The following is a 24079-nucleotide window of genomic DNA, read 5'->3' as shown; positions in this document are numbered from 1 at the left end:
CACTCTCCTCTCCAAATAACTTCTGCTTAGCTTTCCGAGGTTCCCTCGGGTCCTCTTAATCAGCGGTCCTCAACCCCCAGGCCTCGGACCGGTCCGTGAGTCGTTTGGTACCAGGCCGCGAGAGTTGAGGCTCAGGTGTGAAATGTATAGTTTTTAGGGTTTTTATCGGTTTTCAGCGTTATTTCGTTATCGTTTACTCAGTTTTCCTGGGTCTTTTCACATGTGTTATGAATAAATTTATTTTTTTTCGGTACCTGTACTAGTTTTATTTTGTTGTATTTATCCGTGACACCTTAAAGGCCGGTCCATGAAAATATTGTCGGGCATAAACTGGTCCGTGTCGCAAAAAAGGTTGGAGACCGCTGCTCTTAATTGTTGTGACACGTGTTCGAAATGCAAAGAGGTGCGCTCGATTTGCCACACGGAGCAGCGTGAGAGTAAAGCACGAGGGAGGGGCTAATAATCGGCTCAGTCATTTTTAATGATCGTTGAAAGCCCAGATCGTAATCGAGATTAAAATTCGATTAATTGAGCAGCCCTATTCCAAACTACAACTTTCTACATGAAAGTTGCTGTCATTAACAGCCATGCTAATGCACATACCAGTAGTATCAGTACACATCTGCACTACAAAAAACAGGGTACATACAGCATATGCTATGCTGTCCCAAACAAATGCTGTGTTCTGGTAGACTGTAAAGCTTGAGGGCTACAACTTCACCAAAGATATCACAGGAATGGTAAATTTCTATCCACCTACGTTAAAATCTACAAGTTCGACGTCTTCTAAGTGGTCAAGTAATGTCCTCGCTGTCAGCAAGGACTCCCAACCAGGAGGGTTAAGAAAAACGTGTCTTTTTACAGAGGATTTCCTTAAACCTAAAGTACAAAAAACAGCGGGAAAAGGAAATGAAACCCATTTTTGTGCGTTTCCTTTGCTGCTTGAACATGATGAAAGTGTGTTTTCTTAGTCATAGGTGACAGCAGAGCTGAGTTCCCGAAACATAACTGCACATCATGGCTGCAGCAGCTGGAGATACCACGTGGAAGACACAAGAAGTATGATTCACCATCTCGGGCTGTTTGTATTTTCTCCTGCCAGCTGTTTATAGCAGTGGTGGTCATGAAGAGAACAATGAGGAAGATGCATAAAGGCTCCCAGCCTTCAATAAAGCACACCTACTAAAGCTACCTCTACCTGTCTCTAACTCCTGATGTGAATTTGGGGAACAATGTAAGGTGCACCCTGCCACCTACTGCTCTGCCGGCTACATAGAGATGCAGGAGGAGGTGGATAAAACTGCTACAAGCTGGAGTGTCTGAGATCAAACACTAGCAGTCAAACCAATGCAGTTGTATAAAATACACCAACTGTGGATGGAAAAAAAAAAAAAAAGGACAGAGACACGTATTTGAAATTTGTTTTACTACTTTGTCTCCTTAAACCATAGAAGAGAAATATGAGAGGAAATCTCTCAACTTATAGTGCATAAAGTTAGACCTCAAGCAAAAACTTGAACAGTGGATGAAAAGAATTTTTTACTTTTTTCTTTAAAGTATCGCCATCCAGATTTTCAGAAGTGAATATTTGCTAAAATTAGGTTCTGTATGAAAGGTATGTATCACAACTTCATGCTTTCTTGCACCGCACTTTCCACTAGTGCGTTTAGTAGGTTAATTGTATTCTGTTTTATTTTCCATGAACTTTTTCTCTGTTATTACTCAAAGTTTTCATTGAAATCTATAATAATTTTACTTCATTGTATTTATTTTGACTTCAAATTTGTTTCTAGCTCTTAAAGGTATTTATTTGGCCATATGGTCATTTATTTTACTGAGCTATCAGGGCTGGTAAAAATAAAATAAAATAAAACATTAAAAAAACGGTAGATTTCAAACTATGTTTATCTACTCTGTAACTGAAAGTATTCACAAAATGAAGGTAAATGTTGCAACCCCTTTTTAAATATGCCAACTCAGATTTGTATGGAAAAACCCAGAAAGGTCAATCTCACACATCCAAAAGTGCATGTACTTGAATGTGATGGGAATTTTACAGTTTGGAGTGAATCCAGCTGCACACGTCACCAAAACAGTAGAGAACAAGAGAGGGAAAAAGTTAATGTGGTACAAAAGGAAGAAATGCACCCTCAATAGGAAATAAGTAAAAAAATTACAAACTGTTTTAGATAAGAAATCACATTAAAGAAAAAAAAAGACGAGCAGAAACACAGCCAAAGATCCTCGAGTAACTACATTTGTGGTCCATTAAAGATGGCAGCTTATGTAAATGAAAACGTTCTCCGTCAGTGTCCAAATTAGGGCTGCCACGATTAGTCGACTAGTCACGATTATGTCGACTATTAAAATCGTCGACGACTAATTTAATAGTCGACGCATCGTTTGAAGCTTTGTAAGATCACAAAGGACGCAGGAATGAGTAGTAGGATTTAAGAGTGTAATAACGGACTGAAACAGAAGATGGCAGCACTGCATGTACAAGGATGCCAGCTGCCGTTAAACCCCGAAGAAGAAGAAGCTGTGTCCCAGAATTCATAGCGCAGCCCAGCGCAGTTGTCAACAATGGCGGCAGCTAGTTAGTTTTAACTTTACTCTTATTATTCTTTCTGGGTCACAAAATAAACCTTTAACATATTTTCAGGCGAGAATGTATATTGGTAAACCTCAAATATCTGCTCAGTTTATCAAGACACCACATATTTTCAAAAGCACTCCGACGTTTTCGGAGACGTCTGTTACCCACTAGCTCGTTAGCTAGGCGGGGGCAAGGCTAACTAGAGCCGTGAGAACTCTCGGCAAATCGTTTTCAAACCCACCGCCGTCTTTCGCTACTCAGGTTAAACATATATATAAGTCACTTAGATAACTTAAAAATGTTATTGTTTGGCTTTCTTTAGTATTTTATTTGTTCCTGAGTAAATCGGTTTGGCTGAGATTAAAGTTATAGTTTTTGCACAGCTAAAACTGTCAAGCAGACAGCTGATTATCAGAAGCTGGAGAATATACTCCGGTGTCCTGTTATATTTTAGAAAGCAAGGAGTTTATTAAACTTCACCGAAACAATCTGCAAATTTCATTAAAAATTAATAAACTACCATCTTGTCTTTATTTTTAGTTAGCACAAACACTTCAAGCTGTAAGCTAATGATAGTTATATAAGACCAGAAGCTGCTGGTGCAATAAGCTGTACGCTGTACGTCCAATGGATGATGATCTGATTAGTCGACTAATCGCAAAAATAATCGGTGACTAGTCGACTATCAAAATAATCGTTTGTGGCAGCCCTAGTCCAAATATTAAAGAATATGATCAGACAAAGTGGCCTGTGTGCATTTCATTATTAGGTCAAGAGGTAGATTTCTTTGCTTTGTTCATGCCTGAGCTGGACTTTCACTCAACTCTAACGACAACCTGTCTCTGACCGATCTTTAGTCATCGGGACAAGAAAAGGAGAAAGAGGAAAACCTTTATCTAGGAGCCGACAACCTTTACTCGCCAACTCACAATTCAGGTCAGAACATGAGCTCCAAACGACTTTAGGAGCACGCAACGCCAGTTTGCCAGCATTTGGACTCTGGTAAGTTTGAATGGAGCACATAACCCACTGGAAGACTTAAGGTCTTTGCAGAGTGACAAATTAATAAAGCCAATTAGAAGAGATAACAGTGGTGGAGTAGTTGTTTTGGGAACTGTAAAAATCAAGGGAGCACAGTCACAGTCCAGCGGAAGCATTAAAATAGATGATCCGTTAGTCTTACTGGTATTACACAGGGTCTGACATAACCAATGGCAAAGTAAAATGTGTGTCTGCACAGGTTGATTTCAACCAATCAGTTCAACTGTAAAAAAAAACAAACAAACAACAAACAAAAAACTAGATGAAGTCAAACCCCATTAACAAGTGAGTGAGCATTTTCTCATTACAGGAAGCACACGAGGCTGCTGAGAGAAACTGGTGTGGAAAACGCAGCGGGAAGGCAACGCTGGAAGTTTGGAGCTCCACAGCATGAACCCCTCATCTGTATTTGAGGCTAAAAGTAGACTGAAAATTCACAATAAGCTTCCTTGTATTGTAAGGTAAAGACCCTTCAGTACTAGAGGGAGAACCCCAACAATCCGATGATCCCTACTGGGCAACAGTAGGGAGGAAGAACTCCCTTTGAACACAAAGAGACCTCCAGCATCCTGCTGTAACTGGTTGAGTGGTGAGGGGATAAAGATGCCAGAGTCTGCTTTTTATATGATGCTGACTTTTAATTTTAAAATGAGAATCTATGGAAGAGCAGTGGCAGTGTCACGACTGAAAGCATGACCCCAGGTGAAGTGAACAATTTTTCCCCCCAGAATAGACATCAGCAGGATTTTTTGTGTTATTCACAATTTAACAAAAAATTTTTTTTAAAATTCCTGGTGGTAAAAAGCCCACAAGAGTCTTTATCAAGCTACCAGAACAGCAAATTTAAAAACGTGAAAAGCATCTTTTACACTGCTTTCTTTGTAAAAGTCACAAATACGTCATCCACTCGTCTTTCTCAACAGCTTTTTTTGTTTAATTTCATATTTTTGGCAGATGTTTGAATAAAAATCCCGAAATTCAGATATGGATGGTCTTTTGGCACCAATGTGCCCACCATTGATTTTAATCACTAAAGAGTTTATTAATAATCACAGAAACCCTTTTTTTTCATAAGAGGAGAAACACCCTTCCAAAGGTCTTCTCTATGCAGTTTCTGACAAACTTGAATAGTCATGAATACTTTATGCATATGTGACTTTAACAACAGCATTTTCCTTTTGTTGTCCACCTATTTAGCAATAATTTTAAAAATGAAACACAAGAACAACACTGCATTTGGAAATTCTTAGTCTTTTCAGCACAGCTATTTCCATTATTGGCTTACTCTTAACTCACAGAGTTGGTATATAATAAACTGATTGAAGAGGACCAGTACAGCTTGAAAAATTGTTGTTGTTTTGTTTTTTAGGAGTGGTAAAAAGTACTTAAAAAAAAGCTGCCTTTATGCAAATGGACAGCTTGTTTAGTATAAATTTGGCAGATTTCTTAAAATTGCAGCCATCCTCTCTCTTTCTAGCAGAAATACTTGCATACAGAGATACATGCAGTGCTCACTCTAACTAGGAGCACAAAGTGGCCTCTACTACATTTATATATAATTATTTTGCACATTTTGACTATGGCATATGTCTGCATTTATCCCATCTCCATCTTAACAGGTGGGCAAATCTGAACAAAACGTTGTGTGATGTCACACACACAACAATTATTCACAAATAGATGGAGAGCGAGAGAGATTTTAGAGATTTGTTATAAATCCATTTATTTTTCCTTTTGTACATACTATGTTTATTTCATCATTTCCTTGCACATGCAAAGCCACTAATACATCATGCATTCATCTTCCTCAATATCTTGTCTTTTATTTCAGTCTTTTTGGCATGTGATTTAATGAACTGTCTGAAATTGGATTAAAATGGTCTTTTTATTGTTGTGCCTCATTATTGTGTTGTTTTTAACTGTTAGAATTATGAATATTGCATGTATGTCTGAATTATCGTTCTCTGTTTTAAATGTATTTCGAAAATAATTCTTTTTAAACTCTAAATTTTCATGACAGAAAAGAACATAAATTATGGAGTTGCTCATAACTCTCATAGTCTGTATATAATTAAGTTAAAAGGACCAGTTCAGCTAGGAAAAACAATGCCATCTATTAGTTGTGGAGAAACATACCTCCATCCACATTTAAATAAAGCCATAGAGCACATTTTCAAAAATACTGACGTGAAAGTCACAAATCTCTCCTTGAATTGAATATTTATGGTTTTAAGTACATTTGTTTCAATTTTTTATTTCACTTTTTACTCTTAAAGATAAGGTCATTACAGAGCACCAGCTTGGAGAAACATACCTCCACAAGCATTTATGATGCAGGACACAAGCTGATAGAACGCAGCAAAAAATTTACCAAGTTTATGAGGTCAATGCATGAAAAAGATTATACCACTGTTTTTAGACGTCTTTAATTTAGGAATAGTCTGATGTAAAAGTCGCAAATGCATTGCCATAGCCCCAAAAGCAATTACATAATCTTTGACAATACAATAAAATCTAAAATAAAACCAATAAAGTTGTTCCCTAATACTTTAAGTGTCGCTGGAGTCTTCATGTCATCAGATCTTTGTCTTCTTCATGCACCTTGGAATTAGGTGAAGTTGTGCCAGAAAAATTTGTTGTATATCTACATAACAGTTTCCCAAATGTTCCTCACAGTAAGAACGACAGTTTCATTAACAAAAGTACTGTTTTAGTACATGGTATTAGCAGAAAGTTGGTGCCTGTGTATCGGTACTGGAAAAAGTACCCTAATTACAACAAAGTGAGCCTACGTCAGATGCATTCAAAGGTGTTTATATGGAGCATTTTTATTCTGTTTGGGCTTTTAATCCCATTAAAGTCTGAAAATTAGAGTCCAGGTAAACATGCATATAAAGAGGAAAAATTACAGGTAGAAATGCTCTTACCCATTATTTAGATGAGATATCTGTGCATTCAAAGAACTACTTGTTGTCTTTTTTTCCCCCTTAATTAAGAAAAAACGTTGAGAGGGTTTTCAGATGCAGTTTTTGAGAGTTTTTTCACAGCGAAACATGAAAGTGTCACAAAAAGAGACTTATTTGTTGATGTACAAAGACACAAATTATAGGGATTTTTTGTGGTAGGTCGCACAACTTTATAAGCAATGTATTTCAATAGATGGTATATTTCGTGTTTGCATTGTGTTTGTATGGTATTATTTCTAAACTTGTACAGTAGCTTTTAGTACCTAAACCAAGGGCTGTGCGATATGACCAAAATCTCATATCCTGATATAAGACATCTATCGTCCCGATGACGATATAAATCACAAAAATTTAACATTTTTTTTTGTAAATTCTGTGAATCTCGGGCAGCTCGACTTACGTGGAGTGTTTCCAGCTGGGCGTCGTGTACCTGGAGTCGAGTGTTTTAACCGATGCATGAAACTATACATTTTTAGACATAAGTTGTAACGGCCGCCGTTTTCTTTGTGAGTATTTATTACACAGTGTGCTGCGGGGAAAAGCCTGTTCTAACGTTTGAGTCTAAGGTTTATTTTTTAGCACCTGACGGCTCTTTTTTGCTTCTCATCTGAAAATACTCTGCATACTCTTGCATGTGATTCAGTTTATTTTGAAAAGTCTCAACAGGATCTTGAGCTTTATTGTGAAGGGTTTATGTGGAAAATAAACAAGCGGACACGTGATGCAATGGTTTTACTGTCGTTGTTGCTAACATCAACGCATAAATACAGGCGCTTGTCCGTCCCTAGTGTGGTTATATTAAATAAAAGAGAAAGAGAGAACTTTAAGAAATTAATATAGCCACTACATTGACCATCAAAACGATTAAAAAAAAAAATTGCTGTAAACAGTTTATTTTGCGACACCACAAAATAAACGATAGCGTAAAATTAAACGATAGACGTTTTTATATCGTCATCCGGTATATATCGTTATATCGAACAGCCCTACCTAAACCTATACCTGAGTATTGTGAAAATCTTCAGCCACCCCTTATTTCTTTATATTTTGCTTCAGATGAGCCAGACTTTGCTATTTTTTAAAGCTTGAACAATAGTTCTCCAGGCTTTCTGGAGGTCTCCCAAAGTTTTTCTTTGGGCATTTAATGGTTTTTTTTACCCCACTGGGGTTCAGTCCAGTCATAGTTTTTCCTTATTTATTTAGTCGAATCTATGAAAAATGCCAACAATAACACAAACTGACAGGTTCAAAAAGTAACAAACTGATTCCCAAAGAGCTATTAGCTGGTTTGTCTCAGCATGGTGTGCAACATGTCCTTAAAAAAAAATCTGAGGAAACTGAACAAGTAGAGGACACAAGAAGACTTGGAAGGCCTACAGCAGATGAACAGTAGATTAAAGTCATTTTCTTATGCAAAATCACAAAAGGGCTGCCTGGAAAATCAGTTGTAACGGGTCTTACGGAGTGATGAATCCAAATTTGACATTTTTGTTTCAAATTGTTGCCAGTATGTAAAGAGAGGTACAACTGTGAGTGGTTCTATCATGGTTTGGGACTAGATTTCAGCCACTGATGTGGGAAATCTTGTCGAAACTGTTGGTAAAACAAGTATGAATGCAGAGAAGTCTGATTTTGATGCACTAATGATCCCAAAAACACTACCAGTGCACTAAAAGAAAACAAAATGCTACACTGTCAGTCATGGATTGGCCTCCCCAGAGCCCGGACCTCATAATAACTAAGAACAGAACCAAAGGCATCCAACATCCAAAGAAAAGCTTTGAATGTCCTTCAAGAATCCTGGAGAACTATTCCAGAAGACTACTTAAAGAAATGACAAGAACGCTACCTAAGAGAGTTCAGACTGTGTTGAAGAGTAAAGGTGGTCACACCAGATATTGACATTCAAGCCCAGCAGAACTGTACAGAACTGTACAGGTCCATTTTTATATACTGCATCTTCATTTATGTTTGCACACATTTCCCATTTCCTAGAAAAGTATACAGAAATGAGGGGCCGCTAAAGACTTTTCTATTGCCTTTCACCTTTTTAAAGTGGAAAACATTAATCTGCCGTACACCGACACAAATCAGTACATGAGTACAGTACATGAAACACTAATCAATAGATTAAAGGTTGCAACTAATTCATAAACTGCTGCGAGACTGCGCTGAAGATGTTCAATATGAAGGTTTTTTTGTGAATTTCCATCTATATTTACAGCTGTCCAGTTTCATGAAAGTGAAGAGCTACCAGCACAAAGCACCTATTTGCTAAGCATAAACCTGCAACATCACAAAGGTTAGACACGCTGTCCTGACCCATAAGATATCCACCGCTGGCTAGATTAAACCCATTAATTCTCAGCACAGCACTTAAATCTTGCTGTAGCTCCTGCCTGCTGGATTTGGCTAAGGAAAGCTTCGGGGATAAATGAGCCATATTGTCCTGCAGCAGCCTTCAAAGTTGACAGCCACATAGCCTGAATGACAAGACTTTTTTTTACCCACCCGAAGCCGGAGGAAGATGACAACCGCTTGTGTACACAACCAAAACAACCTAAACGTTAGATAATAGCCAATTAGCCTGGTGGACATTAGCTGGGGCTGCTCATCAACTGAGCCAAATGTTGGTTTAATAACCATTAGCTCGGGCTCCATCGTGTGAGGGGCCTCCGCATTAAGAGGGGACCGTGTCAACAAGCGGGATCAGTCCTGTCTGACTGCCTTTTTGATGCACTGTATATGAACTAGCTGAACTAGCTGGGGGGTTAGCCTGCCAAGCGTCAGCTGTCTAGCTGCCGTTAGCTTAGCTAGCTTGTTGTAACGAAAATGAATTAGGACGAGCTCGGCTACGCTAATAACGTTTCAGCATTTAATTGGAACCGCGGAGCTGGGTTCGTGCATGCCGGGGACCAGCAGGCCCGGGGTTCCGACTTCAAATTGTCGAAGTAAAAAAGAAAAGAGAGAGAGAAGAAGCAGCTAGGCCCGGTCGTTGAGGTTTCGAGCCAAAGGGGGAGGGGGGCAGGCAAGGCCAGGGGTAAGGCCGAGTTAGCACGGGTTAGCTTAGCATGCTAGCTAACAGCCGTGCAAGCCCGTTGCGTTTGCAGAGGGGAGAGCGAAGAAGAAGAAGGGAGAGAGAGGGAGAGAGAGAGACGCTTTTCAGGCACTAACGTTTCTGTCTGCGTCAAATCAAACCGTAAACTGTCCGTTCTTACCCGGGCATCCCGGCGAATGCGTACCGGAGCCGAAACAGCGAAACGGGCGAGCAACAGTGCGTCTGCAAGCTTAGGAAAAATAAGAATAAGCAGCCTACCCATTAGTTCTCTGCCTCTGCTGGTTCTCCTACACTGGGATATTGGAAATGATGGAGAGCTGCACTGCGCATGCGCCGAGCTCAACCAGCCAGCAGATGGGAGAGGTGATGCACGTTTCCTCACATACACGAACTCTGCATGGCCAAAAGGGGAAAAAAGAAAGGGGAAAAAGTTAGGGGTAACCTGGATGTGAGGGTTGGGATGGGGCCTCATACTGAGTCACAGCCTGAACCGGCGGGTCCCATTTTGAGGCCTGAGGGGCCTCCAGGGACCCCTGAGGCAGAATTGGCTGCAAAACTATTTGATCCCTTTTTCCACATATTTGACTTTAATCCTGGGAGATATAGAACTGGTTTTATTTTTTATTATTTTATTTTTTATAATTTTTCTTCCTAAAGACTATGGAAACGTTTCACAGTACATTACGAATGTACTGTGGGTCATTGAGGTCATCCTATATACACTCATACACTCATGTATATACTCATCCACCAAAAATAAATACAAAACAAAAAATATACTGATCATTTGCTGCCAATATATTATCATTTTTTATATAATGTAAGTTTCTGTAAAAAAGGTAAAATTAAATAAATTCATTGTGTGGTTAAAAATACAGAAAGACACATAAAAAAATATACTAAAAGTTACTTCATTATTGTGTCATTTTCCCAATTTTTTAAGCTTTCTTCTGCCAGTAAAAGAGTGAATATTTTTTGCCATCCAAAAGCCTCGAAATTTCAAGGTGATAACTCAAAATTTTGATTTATGTTATTCAAAAATTTCAGCTAATAACTTAAAATTCCAAGATAACATATCTTAAAAACCTTTGGTTACTTCTGAGTAAGTTGAAATTTTGAAATAATCCGTCAGTAATGTGACATTTTAAAATACCTAATGTGAAATTTGGGGTTCATAATGCAAGTATTCACATTATATATGTCAAAAATTTGGTCTGAATAAATCAAAATCTCAAGATTTTTATTTTAACATTAAGACATAATAAATCAAAATTACAAACTGAAAAGTAATCTAACAACTTTACTCAAATCAACGTAAAATTTAGATTTATGTATCTCAAAATTTCACGTCTCGAGTTATGCATCTCAAAATTTCAAGCTTGAAATAACTTGAAATTTCAAGATACCTCTGTGTTTTGAGATACTCACTAACAACTTATGAAAACTTTGTGAAATTCTGAGTTAGGTATCTCGAAATTTGGAGTTACTCAGAAGTAACTCAAAGTTTCAAGATGGTCAGTAATTTAAGAGTTTCAAACTTAAACCAAAGCCTTACAAGGGCAGGAAACAACCTTCCATACTAAACAACTCCCTGCTTTCACTTTCATTCTGTTGGATTTGAGATGCATTGTGGGTTTTTTTTTTTTCATTTTCCAACTGTATTTTGAATAGATTGTTGCTTTTATTTGGAGACTGACAAAAAGACTATTAATTTCTCTTATTATTATTTATTATTAACAATTTTGCTTCCCTTTTTTAAATCCTTTGGAGTTTGTTTTTGTCTTCCCACATGATTTTCATGGTTTTTGGTCACTATGTTTTGTGCTTCTTTCATTTTTTCCTCACTGCCTCAGTATCTTTCCATACTAATATACTTTTTTACACTATAGATCACTGGAATTAGATAAAGCCTTTAACCTAAAGACCTCATGGAAATCACACACACAAGTATTTCTGCTTGCTGTTCAATAAAAAAAAGTACATAAATTTGTTTTATATCATTTCTTGTTATTACAGTTTGGACCACAGACACTGTTCATTTCAATGTTTAATAAAAATTTATTTAAATAAATATGAAGTGGAAAAAGCTTTTAATCACAAGGTTTTGTTTTCCCAAAAATGGAACATTGTACATGTATTCGATTATTATGTATTTGACAGTTGTAATTGTTACTTTAATGTGCATAGCAAAGTCATAAAATCAAATCAAATTGATGATTATTGAATATTAATTAATAAAACTAGTAATATATGTTGACTACAGTGACACTACATCTCATAGTTTCAAAGTTATAAGGCTTTTAGTCCATTTTCCACCAATACATCATTGAGTTGACCTTGAAGACCTTGGTGGATGTAAGCCAAATTTGAATGGATTGTTAACATGACCCCACTCTACACTCATACAAAGTTCTATCAGAATTCATTCACAACTTTTGAAGTTATTGTGTTTACAGACAGGATGGAGGTATGCACACACACAAATCCTACTAAAAACATAACCTTCTTGGTAACAAAATACATCAGATTTTTTTTTTTTTACAAATAAATAATGTTGAATTTACTTGCAGAAAAATGACTTAGAGGCAACTTGTTAGTAATTACGGAAGCGTAGAGCTGCCACCCAGGCAAAAGAAAAATACAAGTGTATCACGTTATAACGTGAAAAGTTTATTGTTCTAACAAGATACTTTTCCTGTTTGTACAATATACTATCATGTTTGTACAATATATGATCACGTTCGTACAATATAATATTTATATTGTACAAACGTGATAATTATGTATATTGTAATAACGTGATATTATGTTGTTCAAACATTAAAAGTATATTGTACAAACAGGAAAAGTATCTTGTTAGAACAATAAGTAATAACACTGTTTTGACTGTGGCATGATTATATTAAGTACTAAAACGAACCTTAACAATTAGTTATATAAATTTCAGATACAGCTTTCACTCTTTCTGTCAGTTTGAACCTATTCACAACACAAACACCCCAACGAGGTTTTCATGGAGATGTTTACTGGGTATCAAGATGTCAAGTCAGCTGACTTTGCAAAGCAAAACTGAAACTACTAAAAATTCAACTAAAACTAGACAATTTTAAACAATAATCAATATGTCAACCAAGACAAGACACTTGTTATAACCAAGGAAGGCTGCCATGGCAGTGCAGTCATCAGCACTGTCACCTCACAAGAGGCTCCCAGGTTGGATTCATCCAGTGGACTGGATGCAAACTCCTTTCTTCAAAGTCCAAAAACATGTATGGGGTTAGGTTAGTTGTTTAAGTCTAATTAATTGACTTTAAGCGAGGATTGACAGGCTGCACTTTGTCTTTGACGGAAGATGGGTAGGCTGTGGTCATTTCTGATGAGCTGTAACCTCAGTTTCCTGTTCTTAGCAGTGTCACCTGCTATGATCTTCTGCTGCCGTAGACCATCTGCATCAACATTCAGTATGTTGCCTGTTCAGAGATGCTCTTCTGTATACTTTGATTACATCTGGCTCACATCACAAACAATAGAAATGAACACAGTGATCTTTAAGTTCTCCTGACTTAATCTGCAAAATAGTTTGAGTTCATGCCAAATAATCACTTTGATTAATTCTAAAAGTTAGAAAAAAGTGACAGGAAATTAATTTAGTACAACTGTTGTTTTCCTTTTTGGGGGCTAGGGGGAAGGGGTCATTGTTGCAGAAGGTAAGCTAACATAAATACCTCTTACAGAAGTTTTAACTTTTGTAACGTTATCATTACCATGTCTTACTTTGTCGAAAAATAAAAGGTGGTCTTTACATATTAAGCATAATGTACTAAAATGATCAGAAGCCAGTGGCTACATATTGAAACTCAGAATATGTGGACTCACAGGGTTAGAAAAAAAGTCACCACCTAATTAAAAACAATCCCGTTACCAGTTATTTTGCTAATACCTTACAGGTATTTTGTTAAATATTGTCTATGATGTGTAATTTGATAAGTGTTTAACACCATAAGCTACAAACTGCAATGATAATGATTAATTACAAGAACATCTTTTAGCAGAAACTAAACTATTCATATTTATGAACAAGATGACACTGATTAAGGTTAATTTTGACTGGCTGCGTGCAAAGAAAATCAAAAAATACAACACAAAGTGGCAGTGGAGCAAAAACAGACACTCAGCAAAATAATTTCCTGAGATAAATAAAGGTCATAAAAGCTGAAGAAAACATGAGCTCAGCCGTCTGAAGCAAGGACGAGATGCAGCTCAGGGTGCAAACCCCTGAATTTTGTGTGAAGGTCAAACCCGAGGAGACGTTAAATGAATTCAGTGTAGGGCTGCTGAAGGAAGGAGCGCTTCATGTATTTTTAAGGGCAAACACAGAGGGCTGAATGTGCGAGCGGAGGGTCGTATTTTAGAATAATGTGACAGGCTAAATGTGAGCGGAGAGAGGGAGACGATTTGCGAGATATCTGGCGGTTTGCTGTCTTTCTTTTTCCTTTTCATCAGTCAACCAAAAAGCCGCAGGAAGCGTTTAAGTGTCTCCAGAGCTTCAGTGAGTAAAAGATGCTGTTATGAAGGCGGCCTTTTAGACATATACATGAGCCATCCCTCCTAATTTTATCAAACCAGAGCAGAAGTGGCTGTTATAGTTTCACAAATAAATACATATAATAACACATAATTGTAGTCTTTCTCAGTGCCGACAGACTATTTCTTATATATCTTACTATAACACATAAAATCTGTCTGTGTGTTCATTTATTTGTCCACCAACTCCTCCTACATGATCACAAGCAGCACAACCAAACTTGGCACACAAGTATGTCTTAGGCTCCTGAAGGTTCTTATCTATGTCAAATGTTATGATGCCATCATGTTGCCTAGCAACCACCTATAACAACTGGCCAAAATGACTTGTTTTTAGCATTTATGCTGATGAAAATCTCTTAAGAGCATCCTGCTATTTTAATTTCACAAAAATAACATAAAAAGTAATCTAGAAAACTTAAATTGTGAATGATATATATAATATAATATCATATTGTTTTCATTTCATAGCCAGTAAATGCTGTAGAACGGAAATGCGCAGGATCAAATTCAACAATAAAATGTATATAAAATTCAACAAATAAAATCATATTCATGTAAAATTCGTGAAAAGCATAAAAAGACACATTTTTTTAAACTCTTGCCCTCAAGACAAGGATGTGTCATTTGTTATAATACCAAATTTAAAATATTGTATTTTAAATTGAAATGAAAAATAAAACAATATTTTGTCATTTTAATTTATATATTTTTAAACAAGTTCAAAAGTCTGTACACACCTGAATGGGTTATTCAAATATTCACATTCAAATATAACCTCTGTGCAATGTCCTCTTTACTGCTGATACAGTTATTAAACCACAACGTGACTAAAATTGTTGTGGATTTATGTTAATATTATTGATCTATTTGAATAGCTTTGTGCTTACATAGTTTCATCTGTACTTGAGACCATTTCTGATGAGGCTTCAGTGAACAGTAGATGGTTCTGTGTCAGCTCTTTACTGGATTCTTTCATGTTTTAAGGACATGATTTTCAGATACTGTTCATCTGATGTAGATTGTTTTTGAAGGCTGACAGCTCTTTAGCCCTCCACTTGTCCAGCTTCCTCAGATTTTCTTAGGGCACACCATGTTGTGCTATGCCAAGGTTTCAACTAATAGCTTTTAGGAATCATCTTTGTTAGTACAAAAATACTGTTTAATGTCTGTCAAACTGTGTTATCTTTGACATTTTTCATCGATCCAACTAAAGGCATTAGAACAAATTATGTGTTTTTGTGGTTGCACAACAGTGGTTCAGTCTTTTTTATGCTTGAATGGTTCATAGTGGTTTAACAAGCAAAAGATTGGTCAGGGACAAGGACGAAGCCGAAAATAAGTGAAAAGGCAGCCAATGTCCAAAGAAAAACGTTCAAAGACCTTCAGGAAGCCTCAAGAACTATTGCTCAATACCACTTTAAAAACAATACAACGAAGCCTGTCTGTTTGGTAACAAAATATAAAGAAAGAATTGTTGACTTTTGCACATTACTATATGTCATGTTTTTTTCTTTTAAATCGTTTTTTATCTGGTGGTTTTGTGCGTGTGTGTGAATAATATAATTCTACAACCACAGCGTTTCTCTTCTGCGTTGCTCTGAGTCGCAGCCAATCAGAAAGCAGATATAGTCAAAGCCGGAAGTCGTCATCGCTGGCCGAGGAGTATTCCCGCGAAGATTGAGGCGTCTCTTCGTTACTCCCGGTATGTTTGTTCTGATGTGTGTGTGAAAAGAAGCTCGACTAGCTGACACCTGTCTTACACAACGGTAGAAGTAATCAAAGTTAGAAATGGAAAACATTCGTGCTTCTTCAGCGCACTTTTAGCGAGCAGACCTTCGAGTAAAGCCCTGGGTTGCGTCGCAAGCGTGTAGCACCGAAGTTCTGTTGTAAAAATGACAATTTTGAGTTCTCCTGACTTGTCCGTCGATATGATCTCAGCCTTGAATGCAGCACGAGACGGATTCTCAAACTTATGAGTCGCTTTCTAATTCGGCATACATAAAATCTATTTAGACATTCATTTTGACCAAATTGTAAGATAAGCAGTCAAAGGCAGCTATGAGATTAGACTGGTATCGTTGCATCAGCTGCATGCCGAATTGAAAAGTGTTTTATCCTCACCTGTTATCGACCCTAACATTGGTTACAGCACAACTGTAAACATGTCCTGAAGTGAGGCTATTTCGTTTTGGTGATTATTAGTCTTACGTTTGGCGTAAACTTAAAAGGGGAAAAAAAAGTTATTTATTGGAATTAAAACCGTTGTTTCCACCATGTTAGTGCATTTAATTGACACCTAACGGCAATGTAAAGTGTCAGTATTATCCCGCTGAAAATGAATTTAGTGGCATGTTGAAGTTGACCTGTTTTCCCACTTGTTCACGTTTTGCAGTCATCATGAGTAAGAGGAAGGCCAGAGATGCTCATCTGCCTATAGGGGAATGCATCACACAGGTGTGTGTATGAACAGCCAGTGAGTTTTTCAGTGTGATACTCTGAAATATACCTAATAAAATGTAGTTTATTTATAATACATGTTTCTGTGCAGGTTCAGCAGATTTTAAGGGAGCGGTTTTGTGAGAGGCTGCTCCCTGACAGACCAGAGGGAGTAGAAGCTCAGTACAAGTAAGTTCATAACAACAGGGCCTGTGGATAGAGGTGATTTTATAATAACGTCAACACATTTACCAAAAAGACTCATATCATAGTATCATGAAAAAGAGTTTACAAGAAAATCACAGAGAAAATCAGAATGTTAAATCCAAACAAAGTTGGATATTAAAATAAGAAACAAGACAATCGGTGCGAGAAAAGAAACTGGAGAAATGACTGGCACAGGTTCCTGCCTCATAGCTTCAACTGGATCGGCCTGTTTTAATCCTCGGGGCGTTTCTGGCTCTGTCAAAGCTGCGTGTGTGTGTGCATGCCTGTGTGTGCCTGCATGTGTGCGTGTTGTGACTTAAATATGGTTGTCCTTTAAAAACACATTCTTGTTTAAAGTGGAGGTCTGGAAAGAGGCTTACAAATGTAAAAACACACTGACTGGCAAAACACTGCCCACTGTGGTGAAACATAGTGACAGTATGTAGGGTGTAATTATGAAAGGTACCTTTACTAGTGATCAGTAAAAGGTTAAAAGTTCGAGGCCATTACAGCCTTACTGTTCATACTGGAGAGGAGGAATCGGTTGTAATCTGGCCTTGTGAAAATAAAACCATGAATAATTTGTCCTAAGTGTTTGGGAAAGGCAAATAACCTGTAAAGGGTGTTTGTTTTTGTTTTGGCTTCGGTTCCTACAGGTGTTGGATGGTTTAGAAGGCCTGTAGTAGAACTGTCATCCATAATTAAGAGCAGACCTGGAGCTCGGTGTGAGTTTCAGTGGCCCAGTTCAGTCGCACCTGGGTGACAGCTCTGTCCCAGTTTCCAGGCCAACTCGGCCACAACACGAGCTTCCCCAGTGAGAGATTTCCACTCATTACAAGCATGAGATGGGGGTGTATATTTTACTAAGCATTGTGGGTATTGAAGTTAAAGCCATTGTGTTTGCAGACACCTCCTGGAGCTGCTGAGGCGGACGGCGATCCACGGGGAGAGTAACTCTGTGCTAATCGTGGGTCCCAGAGGAGCAGGCAAAACGATGGTGAGCCGTGGGAAAAAATGAATTTTTTTTGAATTTTTTTTAAGTGTGGACTTGTTGTGAATCCTGTGAGGTTTGTGTTTCTTGTGCCTGAAGCTGCTGCAGTGCGTGCTGAGAGACCTGCAGAAGGAGGAGAAGGTGCAGAAGAACCTTCTTCAGGTTCACCTCAGTGGTACCAAACCTCATTTAAATTCTTCACAATTTAAGAACCCACACGTTTGCTGGAAATGTGAATTGGATGGATGGGTTTGTGTGTTTGCCGCAGGTCTCCTGCAGACTGATGACAGAACAGCGCTGAAAGAAATAACCAGACAGCTCCACCTGGAAAACGTTGTTGGAGACAAAGTGTTTGTGAGTATTTAGAGAGACCGTTATTAACATTTTCAGCTCTGAAAACTGCAAAGATCTTTCTACCTCGTTTTTTTCTTAGGGAAGCTTTGCTGAAAATCTGGCTTTCCTCCTGGAGGCATTAAAAAAAGGTGAGAAAGTTCAAATATTTAAAGCTGATTTCAGACTAGAGGGGCAGGTTTGATGTTTTTTTGTTGTTGGTTTTTTCCTAAAAGGCAATCGCAGCAGTAGCTGCCCAGTGTTGTTTGTCCTGGATGAGTTTGACTTATTCGCCCACCACAAGAACCAGACTCTGCTCTACAACCTGTTTGACGTCTCCCAGTCCGCCCAGGCTCCCATCGCTGTGGTCGGCGTCACCTGCAGACTGGTGGGCCTCAGAACACCTCTCAGAAACCCTACTTAGATAATGGTAGGTGTTTTTAGTAAGTGTCGTGATACTTTTTCCATTCAGGATGTTCTGGAGCTGCTGGAGAAGCGGGTAAAGTCGCGGTTTTCCCACCGTCAGATCCACCTGCTGAGCAGCCTCAACTTCACCCAGTACCTGGAACGGGTTTGGACGCAACTCAGCCTGCCGGACAGCTTTCCTGACAAGAAGTTCGCTCAGGAGTGGAACGCTGGTGTAAAGGTGACGTTAGCAGGCAGACACAAAGTTGTTTTTTTTTAGTCACGTCTTTAAGTCGTCTTCAGGAATAGTTCTCCAGGCTTCTTGAAGGACATTCAAAGCTCTTCTTTGGATGTTTCTGCCTTTTGTTCTGTTCTGTCAACATGATCCTTACCTTCTATCCAGGTACGTCTTTACTGCATTGGCAGTGAGTTTGGGATCATTGTCGTGATTAAAAATTGAAGCTGTTGCCAAATGCAAATACAGCACCAAACCGTGATGGAGCCTCCACCGTGTTTTACACATGGCTGTAGACACTCACTGTTGTACGTCTCCCCGTACATACTGACAATGATTTGAAGCAAAAGACTCCAAATGTGGATTCATCACTATCAAGACCCATGTCACTGATTTTCAGTCCAGTTCTTGTGTAATTTTCACACCTCAGCCTTTTCTTACTGTTTCCCTTCATTAGGAATGGCTTCGTCACAGCCACCGAGACCGTTTGTGATTAAACTTCGGTGAACAGTAGATGGATCAGCTAAAGGTCCAGATGAATCTCTAAAGTCCTGTGGATATGGCCTTCATATACTGTTCCTGCTGTAGATAGTTTTGTTTTGTTTTTTTAAGGACTTGCACTTCTTCTCTTTCCACGTTTGTTATTCACTGGTCCAGTCTCCTGAAATGTTTTAAGAAAACTCTGAATACCATACTGAGATATGCCTTGGTTTCAGCTAATGGCTCTTAGTGAAAAAGAAGGCATTGTCCAAAGGAAAACTTGGAAAGACCTTCAGAAAGCCTGAAGGATTGTTGCTCAGACCACTTTAAAAAATGACAGTCTGATGGCTTGGTGGCAAAATATAATGAAACGATTGTTGGCTTTTGCATGGTACTGCTGTTTTTTGTGCTCTACCTTCTTCGTGCCCTAAAAGCCTTAAATAGCTCACTTAAGTTCAGAAAATGTCTAATTTTGAGTTGCTTGAGTGACCGTAGTAACATCACTGCCCAGCTAACATGGTTCAGACAGCGATGTCATCTCTGGCCTCCTTTTGAACGGCAGACGATGTACACACCTTTTCCACATAGAACAGAAGTGCAGACGTACAAAGCAAAAAGTACCGTACTGATCTTTGTTTTCTTGGTTCTTCAGACTCTGTGTGAGGACAAATCTGTGGAGGAAGTTCTGCAGAGACACTTCAACTCCAGCAAAGACTTTCGCTCACTGCACATGCTGCTGGTGAGAAGATCATTTCTCATGTTCGGTTTGGGTGTTTCCTTTTCTTTCATTGTTTCTTTTCGTACTAAATATCTTTACAGATGTTGTGCCTGAGTCGCGTCTCTGTCGCCAAACCTACCATCAAACCAGCCGACCTGCTCGAGGCCAGCCGGATGTGTTTTGCTGACGCCACGGCTAACATGCTCCATGGTGAGTACAAATCCTAACAAGGGACGTTTTTTTTTTTTTACCCGTGGTCCGAAGAGTCTAAGTGAGCCGTTTCTCTTCAGGTTTGTCCATCTTGGAGCTGTGCCTGGTCATCGCCATTAAGCACCTCAATGATGTGTATGAAGGAGAGCCATTTAACCTTCAGATGGTCCATAATGGTACGATCGCACGATTAAATTACACAAATAGAAGAAGCTGTCCCGTCTGTTTCTTCACTCGTGCCTGATTGTTTCCAGAGTTTAAGAAGTTCCTGCATAGGAAGTCCAACTCCATGTACAACTTTGAGCAGCCTGTTGTCATGAAGGTTGGTAGAAACGCTTCGAAACTCTTCCCCCAGTCTTTCCTACCAAACCCCCACACCAGGCAGAAAGTGGACATTTCCTGAACACCGATACAATCTGTTTGCTGACTGACTTTAGGCGTTCGAGCACCTGCAGCAGCTGGAGCTGATCCAGTCTGTCGATGGTTCCTCGGCCAAAGTCCAGAGGGAGTACCAGCTCATGAGGCTCACGCTGGACCACAGCCAGATCATGGATGCCCTGCAGAAGTACCCACAGTGCCCCACTGACGTCAAGCAGTGGGCCATGTCGGCATTTGGGTAGAGCTTCAGAACATTTAGAATTCAGTCTGTGAAGCTTGTTTTGACTTGGACTGAAGAGCATAAGGTTTGCGCTGCCGCCCACTCTAAACGATCAGAAAATAAAAGGAAATGAATAGTTTGGCATTGGTGCGATTGTTTCACCCTCTAAGCAGTTAGAGGTTTATGCTGAAGATAGACCCCCCCCAATCTTAATACAAAAACTCAGCTTCATGTGCTTGTGTCATTTGATCAGTAGTTGGACTTAGCAAGTGTCATCAAGCGTCCAGCTTTCATCATTTTCAGGTCGTGAGCATCAGGCTGCTGAATACTGCTATCTAGTGGTGATTTTGTGCAGTTGACAATAACCTGGATGAAAGTTGCAGTTTTGATTTCTTGGACAAAAATCTGTGTAATTGTGCCAAAAGTCTGTTTTTTGTTGTTGTTGTTTCTTTTTAAACACGCTGTAGCATCAGTGAGGCATGTGTCCCTCCACAGTTCACAAGAATCGCTGCTCCCACGATGGTTTTACAGTTTATGCACAATGAGCAGCTGATTGGTCTGTATGGCCGTGAGCTGAATGAAGATTCACCTTAGTGGCAATAAAAAGAACTCATTTAATTAGGTGTCCTCTTGGCAGATATTTTGTGTTTCTAGGCTTCAAAAGCCTCATTGCTGCTCTTTTAGAATCAAGTTTCAAAGGTACATTGTTGCATAAATCCAGCTTTATAAACATGAAGTTGTTTTTTTTTTTACTAATTTTAACTGTTTAAATGGTATGCTATGTATTTGTGGCTACAGTTTTAAAGATTTTATTCAGTGTGCAATTCCATGCTGTACTGTAAATATAAGCCTATAATCCAAATATAAGCCTCATGTTTCCAACAGGGAACCCAGCCCCCCACCCTCAATTTAATTGCCTTTTCTTAAACATGGAGCACTGAGCATTTAAGCAAGGCTTGTAACTGAGTGAAGGGACCTGTGAGTATCAGCCTTAAGAAGAGCCAATCTAATTCTCTGAATGAGAGGAAAGGAGGTGACTGTGCTCCATAGTTCAGAGCCATGACACAGGCACAGCCCATACCTTTATGAACACAGTGTACCCGTCTTCTGATGGCTGATTCCAGCAGGATAGCACACCATGTCACAAAAGCTCAGATCATCTCAAACTGGTTTTATGAACATAATGACTTCACTGTGCTCAAATGGCCTCCACAGTCACCATATCTCAGTCCAATAGAGCAGATTTGAGATGTGGTGGAACAGGAGATTCTCATCTGCAGTAACTGTGATGCTAACAAAGAATTAAGACAAAAGTACTTAATCTAGTACTAGCAAGGTGTACCTATTAAAGATAACTGGTTATCTTTAATAGGTACACCTAATTGCATTGGTTAGGGTTTACCTCTTAAAATCTGATGTATCAAAATTTATTTTATGACTTTCCTTTATTAAAAAGTCCCTAAATATGAAAACCAAACTGTTTCCAGGAGAACGCCAAGCCTCTAAAAAGAGTTAACTCCAGACTGCAGTGATTCAGAGAGGGGGGGAAAAAAGGAAAGAAAAGACATTCACAATCTAAAAACACATTTATTTACATCACGTGGATCACTTCAGCTGATAAAAACCATGGCCGGCTAACATTAGCCGAGAGTCGCAGCGCTAATCAGGGATCAGTCCTGCCTCCTCTGCCATAATGTACACAGGGTTCATGAAGTTTGTTTCCTCTGCTGTAACACTTTTTCAAGAGATTTTCCTCTCTTCTGTGAGAGGTCAGGATGAGGACATCCTTGAAGCTGGTAAAGACTCATTCCTACTCAGGAAAACCCAGTGGGCTGTTTCTTTTTTTGTTTGTTTGATGTACTTCACTTTCCAGTTTGAAATTGCAGACCTTAGTTTCTTTCTTGTTTTCACATTTTTTTCTCAGTAACATAAAATTTACAGTCACATGTATCAGGAGCAAAGAAAAAAAGACATTTTCATCACTGAAGAGAGGATTTTTTTTTTTCTTTTTAAAACATGACACACTGAAGTTTCATGTTCAGACTGATCAGTTTCTCCCAGCTTTAAACAACCTGTGAGCATCATTGGCATTGGAGACAGTGTTGGCAGACCCGGGATAAGCGCTGCAACTCGACAGCCTCGAGAAATGTGGGGTCAAAGTAGTGTTTTTGTTTTTTTTTGTTTTGTTATTTTTTTGATTTGTTTTGTGGGGTTTTTTTTGTAGAAATTTCAGGCCTGGTAACCAGACTTCTCTTACTGCCAAGACAGTCTTAGCGGTGGGGGTCAATGGAGTTCAATGTTTCCTCTAAAACTCTTTACCACCAGCAGGAAAAAGGAGGAGACTGGGAAGTTAGAATGAAATAACCTGTAGTGGATGATTGTAGTAGCACGTATGGGAATATTGCAACAGCTCCTAAAGAGCTTGGAGGGCTTTTTAAAATGTAACCATCAGGGGATCCAAGCAGGCTCCCAGAGGAACACCTTTGGCTGAACCATCACAATTCGTTTTCTTTCTGCCTTACAAAGTACTCCAATGAGCCTCCAGCTTAGTGAAGGGAAACTTTTACAGGCCTGGGTGCTGAGTCAAAACACAAGAAAAGTATAAATGAATGTAGAGGAAACACTGAAGTTCAACACGCACTTATAAAGATTCAGCTCAGAGTATATAGTTGATACAGGTATTTATGTCTGTACAGATCCTAGACTGCTTAAAATAGTGGGGGCAACAAGACACAAATGTTTCACTGTTTATATGCACAGCAATGTGAGGTGCTGGGCTGGAGGAAGTCAAGGTAGAAACATGTAAAGCTTCAACATGCGCAGGACCCATCCATACACCTTTAAATATCCAAAAGATCCATCCTTTTCACTCCTCTCAGGTCGCCAAGTCAACTGCTCCTCATCAGGATAAGGCTGAAGTTGAAGATAAATTCTACAAATCAGGAGGGTCGAATATGACTGGACTATTTTCCAAAGCTGGTCACCTCAGCTTTTGAGGTGACCAGCTATCTTGCAAACACTGATATCAACACTGCCTCGCTACTCGCTGCACTATCCTCCTGAACGAAAGACACAATCTCCACAACAGTGCCAGAGATCAAAACAGGAAACTCAGAAAGTGTAATTTAATCTGGTAGCTCCTGCACTAGCTGAAAAGGTGACAAAACCCCTGATGCTATTAGCTAAAAAAAACACCAAAGTGTGGCCAGTGGATATGACAG

The 24079-nt window shown here is 38.9% G+C and overlaps 2 protein-coding genes across 4 annotated transcripts in view; one reads left to right on the top strand and one right to left on the bottom strand.

Annotated features, from left to right (window-relative positions):
• LOC102209482 (methyl-CpG-binding domain protein 5-like) overlaps positions 1 to 9979 on the bottom strand; it is a 29007-nt gene extending 19028 nt beyond the window's left edge. The window contains exon 1 of the mRNA XM_013912272.1: positions 9920 to 9979. The gene's annotated coding sequence lies outside the window, so the exon portion shown is untranslated. The remainder of the gene's footprint in view (positions 1 to 9919) is intronic.
• On the top strand, positions 9955 to 21476 carry orc4 (origin recognition complex, subunit 4). 3 transcript variants are annotated; one of them, XM_013912285.1, is made up of 15 exons: positions 9955 to 10024; positions 15826 to 15950; positions 16641 to 16702; positions 16797 to 16873; positions 17798 to 17888; positions 17982 to 18057; positions 18151 to 18236; positions 18316 to 18364; positions 18449 to 18600; positions 18685 to 18858; positions 19985 to 20071; positions 20152 to 20260; positions 20341 to 20436; positions 20515 to 20582; positions 20698 to 21476. In XM_013912285.1, the coding sequence occupies exons 3-15, from the start codon at positions 16646 to 16648 to the stop codon at positions 20878 to 20880; spliced, it is 1305 nt and encodes a 434-aa protein (XP_013767739.1). In that variant the 5' UTR covers positions 9955 to 10024; positions 15826 to 15950; positions 16641 to 16645; the 3' UTR covers positions 20881 to 21476. The 3 variants fall into 3 exon arrangements, with proteins under 3 accessions (XP_013767739.1, XP_005738722.1, XP_005738723.1); XM_005738665.1 differs by having other exon boundaries at positions 9981 to 10024; positions 15857 to 15950; XM_005738666.1 differs by lacking the exons at positions 9955 to 10024; positions 15826 to 15950 and adding an exon at positions 15955 to 16014.
• Positions 21477 to 24079: the final 2603 nt, after the last annotated feature.

This window comes from Pundamilia nyererei, unplaced genomic scaffold (assembly GCF_000239375.1).
Source record: "Pundamilia nyererei isolate P.nyererei 1_Seehausen unplaced genomic scaffold, PunNye1.0 scaffold00085, whole genome shotgun sequence".
NCBI lineage: Eukaryota > Metazoa > Chordata > Actinopteri > Cichliformes > Cichlidae > Pundamilia > Pundamilia nyererei.
This window is presented reverse-complemented; position numbering and strand designations above follow the sequence as displayed.